Source organism: Carex rostrata, chromosome 17, assembly GCF_964058835.1.
Source record: "Carex rostrata chromosome 17, lpCarRost1.2, whole genome shotgun sequence".
NCBI classification, from domain to species: domain Eukaryota; kingdom Viridiplantae; phylum Streptophyta; class Magnoliopsida; order Poales; family Cyperaceae; genus Carex; species Carex rostrata.
In genome coordinates, this window is record NC_135934.1 from 7,768,613 (window position 1) to 7,777,524 (window position 8,912).

Sequence of the window (8,912 nt, forward strand, 5' to 3'; positions counted from 1 at the left end):
ACTGAACACATCATGATATGTCACGACTTGACATAATATGACAAGTATGCCGGTTATATGTCATGACTAGTCATGTGTGGTAACCACCTTCAACATACAAAATGACCTGATCCCAACCCGAGAAACAACACAACCAAATGTGACAACAAAATCAACATAACATGCCATGCCTTGTGTCGAGACCAAACAGACGCACATAACTAATGTGTGGTGATCATTCACCACAATTTTGCTTCAGGACACAACAAGGTACATGAAAAATTGGAAGTTATCACAACACGACGTGACACATGATCCAAATAATGACATGACTAATAATGACATGGCACAAATTTACATCCCTATAACTAAAAAATAAACAAGAACATTTGAAGAAATTAACAATAAATAAACAAGCAGTACAACTCTACTATTCTGGACTATGTAATTCAACAAGGAAAAAAACAAAACATAGCACTACCAATTACCAAACATTTTCATTTTAGTCATTAAACAACAGCATAAAAAGCTAGAAGGAAATATCATTCCAATTAATTCCAATTTCTCATACAAAGTAGCATGTGAATATATCAAGCAGGAGGTGCATCAACCATTTCTTGTTCGACGGGAGTTGCTTGAACAGGGTAGTATTTGTAATGGAGCTCTGACACATCATCACCTGACAGCTTCTTCCATCCATTTGCCCCCACATGGTACACTGTCAATTTTATTTACACAAAATCAGTATAGTAGTTGGGTGTGGGTGTAGGGATGTTCATTGGGTCTGGTTTATTTGGTTTTCAACCGAATTGAAAAAATTTGGATAAAATAGTTTGTTTTTTTTGGTTTAAATGGATTTGTTCGGTTGTATTTTTTATTAATTCATTTTTTTACATTTGGCTCGGTTTAGATTTTCCAAACCTGAAAAGACCGAACCGACCAAGCTCTATATGGTTCAAACCCATGCTTTTTATATAATGTATGTAATATCAACAACTTACATATTTTGGTTTGGATACTATAAACATCTACATATTATGTAAGGAATTGAACAATGTATGCAATATCAACAACTTATATATAGAATTCATATTTTTTCTATGATTATTGAATGTATTTGTGTATGTATTGAGTTTTGACCTTTTAGAATTTCAACTCTTTTATTTCGTTTCAACCAAACAAACCGAAATTTACTTTGGTTATTTTGGTTCGGTTGTTATTCAGTTGACAAGTTTAATTTGGTTGATTCAGTTCAACCACACAAACACACTTGACACTTGACCAGTCAGGATTTATACTAGTACCAATGCAACAGATGCACATTTAATTTGAAGAACAGGTGGATATGTGAAATTCAGAAACACATTTAACGAGAAACATGTACCACTAACAACGCCTCCACTGGCACCATCTCTGAAAGTAGCATGATAGATGGCACGTCGTGCCAGCTCATGGGCCTCCTCGACTGTCATGTCAGGACGGTACCTTTTTAAAAATTAAAAAGAAATATTCAATCATACATTAATTCAAGATACACTAAAGAACAAGAAGAAACAGATTTGTACACAAAAGAATGCAAACAGAAACCGAAAGGAAAGGTACACACCCGTTATCCAGGATACCGTAAGCATAAGGCGAACCCGACCCGACAGAAAAGCGGTTTCCTTTAAGTCTCCCTCCTTCACTGTCCACATAGTACAACCCAGGACCCTATAAAGGTATGACAAAAAATAATATATAAAAAATACAAACAGTTTCGAAGACTGAACACTTTTCTTACACAGACTACATATTTTTATTTTTTTAATAAAGGGTAAGAAGGGAACTTTATAAATTTAAAATGAGTTTTATTAGAAAAGACAATAAATTGGGTAAATTTGTGGGTTTTTGAAATTTAGAGGGGCTAAGTATGATATTATGAATTTTAGAGCGGGGAATACATAATTTTGAGGCTTTTTAGGAGTACACATGAAATTCTCCCCAGATAAAAATTTGTGCTTGGATGTTATGTAGTTATTTTGTGATATTTGGTATCCAATAAAAGAACTGCACAATTTTATAATTCAGTTTGATTTGAATCATCCAGTATTAAATCTACGACCTTATACTAGGGGGGCCATTAAAATGGGTTTATACAACTGGAGAGGAGGCCGATCGCATTCGCATATGAAAATCACATAATAGGAACAAAGCTTAGATGGCCAAATGCTAACAAGATTAACAAAATGTCAACATGATATATGATATGTACCTTCTCATCCCATCCGGCAATCATGGTACCGATAGAGAGTCCCATACCACGGTACGAATAGAGAATATTAGCCAACAGCTTGGAGGCACCTGTCACTGAGATTCTCCTCTTGTTCGCCAGCTCATGCAAGCGGCACTGCAAATTTGAACATGAAAAATACGCAACAGAGGTTTTTCATTACAAACTTGCTTTTTGAACATTATTCTTACTCCCTATCACATACATAGCCATGTGTGCATAAATTAACATGACTTAGGTTTACTTAATGTTCTAATTACCATATTATATGAGTAAAAGACTGATCTAACCTTAATACCGAGATTTCTGTGCCAAAATTGGCAATCAGCTGCACCACCAGCCATTGTTCCAAGCATGTATGGGTTTATCTCTATAATCTTCTTTACAGATTGAGAAGCTATGTACAAAAAAATTGTTTATAAAAAAATTAGTATAAGAAGGTAACACATTTTATATTTACAGGTTAGATATCAAAATCAATGCATTAAAATCGTTAAAACAAACAACAAGTCGGAGAAGCACGACTTACTCCATTACAACCTGTTTATGGCTTAACTAAATAATGTAGATTTAATAAGGATTCATTAGGATATAGTTGCGGGAAAACAGCACAACAGAACTCTGAACCCAACAACAATTAATAAAAACTAAAATGAAATTCGGCTTAGATACTTACATATGTAACCTCCCATGCTAGCTCTAGAATCAGCAGCCACAATCACACCTTCATTGAAAATAAATGCAAGAGTAGTTGTTCCTTTTGCTGGTTTCAATGTCTTCTTTGCCTCCATTTGAAACTTATCAAACTAACCCAAAAATAACACAAAATTAAATTAAGTCCTTCTAAAATGGCATCTGAATTATACATAACAGATATACTTTCCACCTTTAAACCATGTTATATGCAAAATGAACCTCCAATTTTTTTAACAATTAGGCTTGCAGCAGACTCAATTGAAAGGTATCAGCATAGATTGTACTTTTGGAACTTATCAAACTAACTCAAAAATAACACAAAATTAAACTTAAGAGCTTCTCAAAAATGCATCTCTATTATTCAGAAGTCAGAACAGATATACTTCCCACCAATGAACTGTATATGAACCTCCAAATTTTTTTATACAATTAGGCTTGCAGCAGACTCAATTGGAAGGTATCAACATAGATTGTACTTTAGAACTTGTTAAATTAACCCAAAAAATAACACAAAATTAACTTAAGACCTTCTCAATTGAGTCAGAAGTCAGAACAGATACTTCCCACCAATAAACTGTATATGCAAAATGAACCTCCAAATTTTTTTATACAATTAGGCTTGCAGCAGACTCAATTGGAAGGTATCAACATAGATTGTACTTTTGAACTTAGCAAATTAACCCAAAAATAACACAAAATTAAACTAAGTCCTTCTCAAAAATGTATCTCTATTATACATGATAGATATACTTCCCACCTTCAAACCGTGATATATGAAAAATGAACCCCCAAAATTTTAAACAATTACCCTTGCAGCAGACTCGATTAGAAGGTATGAAACAAACTTCCCAATGAATCGTAAAAAAAAACGAAAACAAAAAATAGCGAGTAAATCATGAATCGTGGAAGAGAAAATGTAAAGAGGTGAGATTTGAAGAGATACATCAGCGCAACCAGCAGGGAGCTCGAAGGAAGCGGGGCCAAAGAGCTGATCCGACCCAAGTTGATCTCCGCCAATCATCGCCGAGGGAACGGCGGCGGAGAACGATTCCAGGCCACTTGTGTCGAGATTCATTGTTTTTTGTTTGTCGGAGAATAGAGAGAGCAGAGGGAGAGATCGGGGGTTTTGTTGGGTAAAGAGTGAGGCTTGGGAAGAAAGAAAAGCGATTCTCTCTTGCAACAAAGAAAAGAGGTAATTCAAGAAATTATCGGACCGGGCCTAATCGTAGTTTTCTAAATGGACCGAATCGGGTTGGACCGGCCTTTTTCTTAACAAGTCTCTAATTGGTGTTTCTTTAGCAGTAGAACATCTGCATTCTTAATTGCAAATTCAACGTCCCAGTTTTCTATTCTTTTTTTTTTTGAAAATTCCGATAGTGGCTATCAGAGATACAGCTGTTTGAGTATACTACACAAAACAACACTTCACTACCTAATTAAAAACACTAGCTTCATACTGCACTAAATATTGCAGCCTATCAAAACAGCTTAAGAGCAACATATAAAAAATAATAAAATAATGCCCAAAACGAGGATTAGCAGAATTTCATCCACATCTTTACTTCTCTACTGGCATGGTGTGCAATCCAGACTGCATCAGTTTCACAGCCTTCGAAAATCATCTTGTTTCGGGCCCTCCATAGATACCAGCAAATTGCAAAGAAATACGACCCCCATCTGTTCCTTGACATTTGATTCTTACAACCCCTCCATGAATTTTCAACTGTAGCTGGCACTGTGTATCCTGGTTGTACTATGTTAACTCCTAGCAAAGCATTTATTCTTGCCCAGCATGTCCTTGCCTTATTACACTGAAAAAATAGATGCATTGCAGTTTCGAAGGAACATTGTTGGCAAACTTCACAACGTAAATTACATTGTAAACCTCGGTGTATCATAACATCGTGTGTTAGAAGTCTCCCCTGTAGTAAAAGATAAATAAAAACGTGAACAGTTGGAGGTATTTTGAGCCGCCAAATGAACTTGTAGCGCCACATTGGTTTTCCTGCTGATATAACCAACTTGTAAAACGAGTTGACTGTATATTCATTGTCTTTGGTCCATAACCAAAGCACTCTATCCTCAGCATGCTCTTGTACCAGCTGTAACTGACAGATACCAGTGGTAATGGCCATTTGCAGCGAATATTTTCTGGTTGAAGGTGAAGGGATAAATTGGGAAATCATTGTTGGATATGTCCAGGCATCAAACCAATATGAAATGGATGATCCCTGAGCTATATTCCATGTAACACTCCAATCAAAAAGAGGTCTTAATTTTAACAATTGTAACCAAAAGAAAGAACCGTGCCTCATCCAAATTTGGTGGTTTTCAGTAGTTTTTGCCAAATTATAAAGCTGCATCACTGTTTGGGTCCATAAGGAATTGGAATCCCTGTATAACCGCCACCACCATCTAAGTAATAAGGATTTGTTGCGAATATTCAGGTTAGCCCCTCCCATACCTCCATATTCTCTTGGATGGCAAACAATTTCCCAATTAATTAGCGATATGCCCCTTCTATTTTCAGATTTACCCCATAGGAAATCTCTTCGAATTTTGTCGATCCTTTTGATTACCCAACTCGGTATTAGAAAGGAGGACATGAAATATATGGGAATTGAACTTAAAACCGAGTTCATTAGCTGTAGCCGACCTCCCCTTGAGATGAACCGAGTTTTCCACCCTTCCAACTTGGATTCAATTTTCTCAATCAAAGGCATGAACAGCTCTCTATTTGGTTTTTTCAAAGTTAATGGCAAACCTAAATAGATAGTAGGAAAATCCGATAAGGAGCAGCCCAGAACTGATGTTATTACCGGCACCTGGTTAGCACAAATATTGAGAGGTATCCATGTACTTTTCTCAAAATTAATTTCTAGACCTGATATTGCAGTGAATAATCTTAACAGTACCTTGAGCGTGATAATTGTTATTGGTTCTGCATTTGCAATGAAAACAGTATCGTCTGCATATTGGTGGATGACAACAGCTTGTTTCAGTTTCTTAGTTAACCGGGACTGTACCGAGCCATTAAGAACCTCTATCATCTTGCTAAGAACATCAAACGCAATATCAAACAGCATAGGAGACAATGGGTCCCCTTGTCGTAATCCCTTTTTATGAAAGAAAAAAATCTGATTCTCCTCCATTCATTACAATTCTCGATGAGGCTGTAGTAAGTAGAGTCTCAATCCATCGAATCCATCTTTGAGGGAAACCACGTCCCTCCATGACCCGTTGGAGATAATCCCAGTTAACCGAGTCAAATGCTTTGGCAAAATCTATTTTAATGAAGCAAGCCGGTTTTCCACTGGTTGAAATGTGATGTAACATTTCCCTTGTTGAGTTAAAATTCTCGGTAATTTGCCGCCCTTGAACAAAGGCAGTTTGATTCGAGGAAATTAATTCAGGAAGATGTATCCTCAACCTATTAGCCAATAACTTGGAGATAAGTTTCGGGATTGCATTCATCACACTTATAGGTCGATAATCACCCTGATAGAGTAGAGATACAAGACAGAGAGAGATAGAGAGAAGAGATATTCTGTGAAATGATTTATTCATCCATTCATTCTTACAAGTCTTTGCAATACTCTTTATATAGACAGAGCTATAGAAGTAATACCAGTACGTGACTGGTTAGTTACAACAAACTATATAACAGAATATGTAACCGAATCTATAACTGTAATACCCCCCCTCAAGCTAAACCATCCGTGATGTGAAGCTTGTCACGTAAAAACTGCAACCTCGGAGCCGGTAAACCTTTGGTAAAGATATCGGCAAGTTGGTCTTTTGAACATATGAACCGGACCAATAACTCTTTGGAAGCCACCTTTTCTCGAACGAAGTGAAAATCGATCTCGATGTGTTTGGTGCGTGCATGAAAGACCGGATTAGTAGCAAGAAAGGTAGCTCCAAGATTATCACACCATAAGGTCGGTTTGGAAACGAGAGGGATGCAAAGTTCTTTAAAGAGTTGGTGAAGCCAAGTGAGTTCGGTACAAGCAAGGGCCATGCTACGGTACTCGGCCTCGGTACTAGAACGTGAGACGGTTTGTTGTTTCTTCGAGCCCCATGACAAGAGATTGGAACCAAGAAACACACAAAAGCCCGTAGTAGAGCGGCGGTCATCCGGGCACCCCGCCCAATCCGAATCCGTGTAAGCATGAAGCTCTAGAGAAGAACGAGCATTTATCATAACACCATACATAATGGTGCCCTTGAGATATCTCAAAATCCGCTTGACAACATCCCAATGGTCATTAGTAGGAGCACTCATAAATTGGGAAGCCTTATTAACGGCATAGGAGATGTCGGGACGTGTGATGGTGGCATATTGAAGTGCACCCACGATACTCCTATAGAGGCTAGGATCAGCCATGGGAGAGCCACTATGCTTAGAGAGGTTGTCATTGGCCGGAATAGGTGTCTTACACGGTTTAGCTCCATCCATTTTGGAACGAACAAGTAGCTCATGAATGTAATTCGGTTGGGACAAGTGAAGACCTTTGTCATGCCGAGTAACTTTGATACCCAAAAAGAAATGCAAGAACCCCAAATCTTTGAGAGAAAAACAAGAAGAGAGAGAGGTAATAAGGTCAGCAATGAGAGCCTTGTTGGAGCCCGTGACAATGATGTCATCTACGTAAACAAGCACTAGTGTAATCTCGAATTTGGAGGCACTTACAAAGAGCGAGGGATCAGAATGAGAAGGCTTGAAACCGAAAGAGAGAAGGGCCGAGGCAAGCTTGTGGAACCAAGCGCGAGGAGCTTGCTTGAGACCATACAAGGCTTTCTTTAGGCGACACACATGATGGGGAAATTGAGGATCGCTAAAACCGGGTGGTTGAGTCATATAGACACACTCCTCAAGATCGCCATGAAGAAACGCATTATTGACATCGAGTTGGCGAATATCCCATTGATGCGAGACGGCAAGAGAAAGGATAACACGAATGGTGGTCGGTTTGACAACGGGACTAAAGGTCTCATGATAATCTAGCCCTTCTTCTTGCGTGTACCCCTTGGCAACAAGACGTGCCTTGTGACGCTCAATTGACCCATCGGCTTTTCTTTTGAGTTTGAAGATCCATTTGCAACCAATGATATTCCGATCAAGAGGAGGCGGTACGAGTTCCCATGTGTTATTGTGCGCAAGAGCACTAAGTTCATTTGCCATAGCCAAACGCCATTCGGGAAATTTATTTGCATTAGTGAAAGAAGTGGGTTCGGCAAGATCAAAATTAGGTAAGGGATGTTTAGAAGTAAGAAGAGATACATGGTTAGGAAATAGTTTTGGTTTTCTAGTATTGGTTTTAGTTCGGGTCAACATGTGGTGTTGATTCAGAGGTTCAGGTACTGTAGCAGCCAGAGAAGGAACAACATGAACTGGAGAGATGGAGTCTGTATGAGTGGCGGGAAGCATGACAGGTTCGGTTGGATGAGAAGCAGGCGGCCTTGACTGAGAGGTAGTAGGCCGTGAAGGGCAGTGACCGGTAGTGGGCCGACTAGGAGAAGAGAGAGTAGCAGGCCGGCCTGAAGAGGAGCTGGTAGGAGGCCGAATAGGAGAAGAAAGAGAGGTAGGCTGAACAGTGCCGGGCTGAACATTACTGGGCTGAGAAGTAGGCCGAACCGAAGAAGTGGGCTGCTGGGAGGAATTGCGCACCAGAGGCAGAGGAAAAAGAGAGGTAGTAGAAGGATCCAGGTGCACTATATCTGAAGGCAGTGAGGTAGAGGTGGTGGCGAATGGAAACACGTGCTCATCAAATTTGACATTGCGACTCACAAAAATTTTGTTAGTAGGCAAATGAAGGCATTTATAACCTTTTTGTGTTTGGCAATAACCCAAGAAAACACAAGGTAAAGCACGAAATTCCAATTTGTGAGAATTATAGGGTCGCAAGAGAGGAAAGCATCGACACCCAATAACTCTAAAAAATTTATAATCCGGGTCTTTGTTAAA

The 8,912-nt window shown here is 38.8% G+C and overlaps 2 protein-coding genes across 2 annotated transcripts; both read right to left on the reverse strand.

The window, feature by feature from the left end:
• Window positions 1-367: 367 nt before the first annotated feature.
• Window positions 368-4,224, reverse strand: LOC144568313 (proteasome subunit beta type-5-like). Its single transcript, XM_078318620.1, has 7 exons — window positions 3,888-4,224; window positions 2,925-3,054; window positions 2,539-2,645; window positions 2,231-2,365; window positions 1,586-1,689; window positions 1,364-1,464; window positions 368-697 (listed from the first exon to the last, which is right to left on the reverse strand). The coding sequence occupies exons 1-7, from the start codon at window positions 4,017-4,019 to the stop codon at window positions 570-572; spliced, it is 837 nt and encodes a 278-aa protein (XP_078174746.1). The 5' UTR covers window positions 4,020-4,224; the 3' UTR covers window positions 368-569.
• Window positions 4,225-4,479: 255 nt separating this feature from the next.
• LOC144568089 (uncharacterized) lies at window positions 4,480-6,418 on the reverse strand. Its single transcript, XM_078318318.1, has 5 exons — window positions 6,104-6,418; window positions 5,860-6,060; window positions 5,601-5,769; window positions 4,891-5,180; window positions 4,480-4,755 (listed from the first exon to the last, which is right to left on the reverse strand). The coding sequence occupies exons 1-5, from the start codon at window positions 6,416-6,418 to the stop codon at window positions 4,480-4,482; spliced, it is 1,251 nt and encodes a 416-aa protein (XP_078174444.1).
• Between the last annotated feature and the right edge of the window lie 2,494 nt (window positions 6,419-8,912).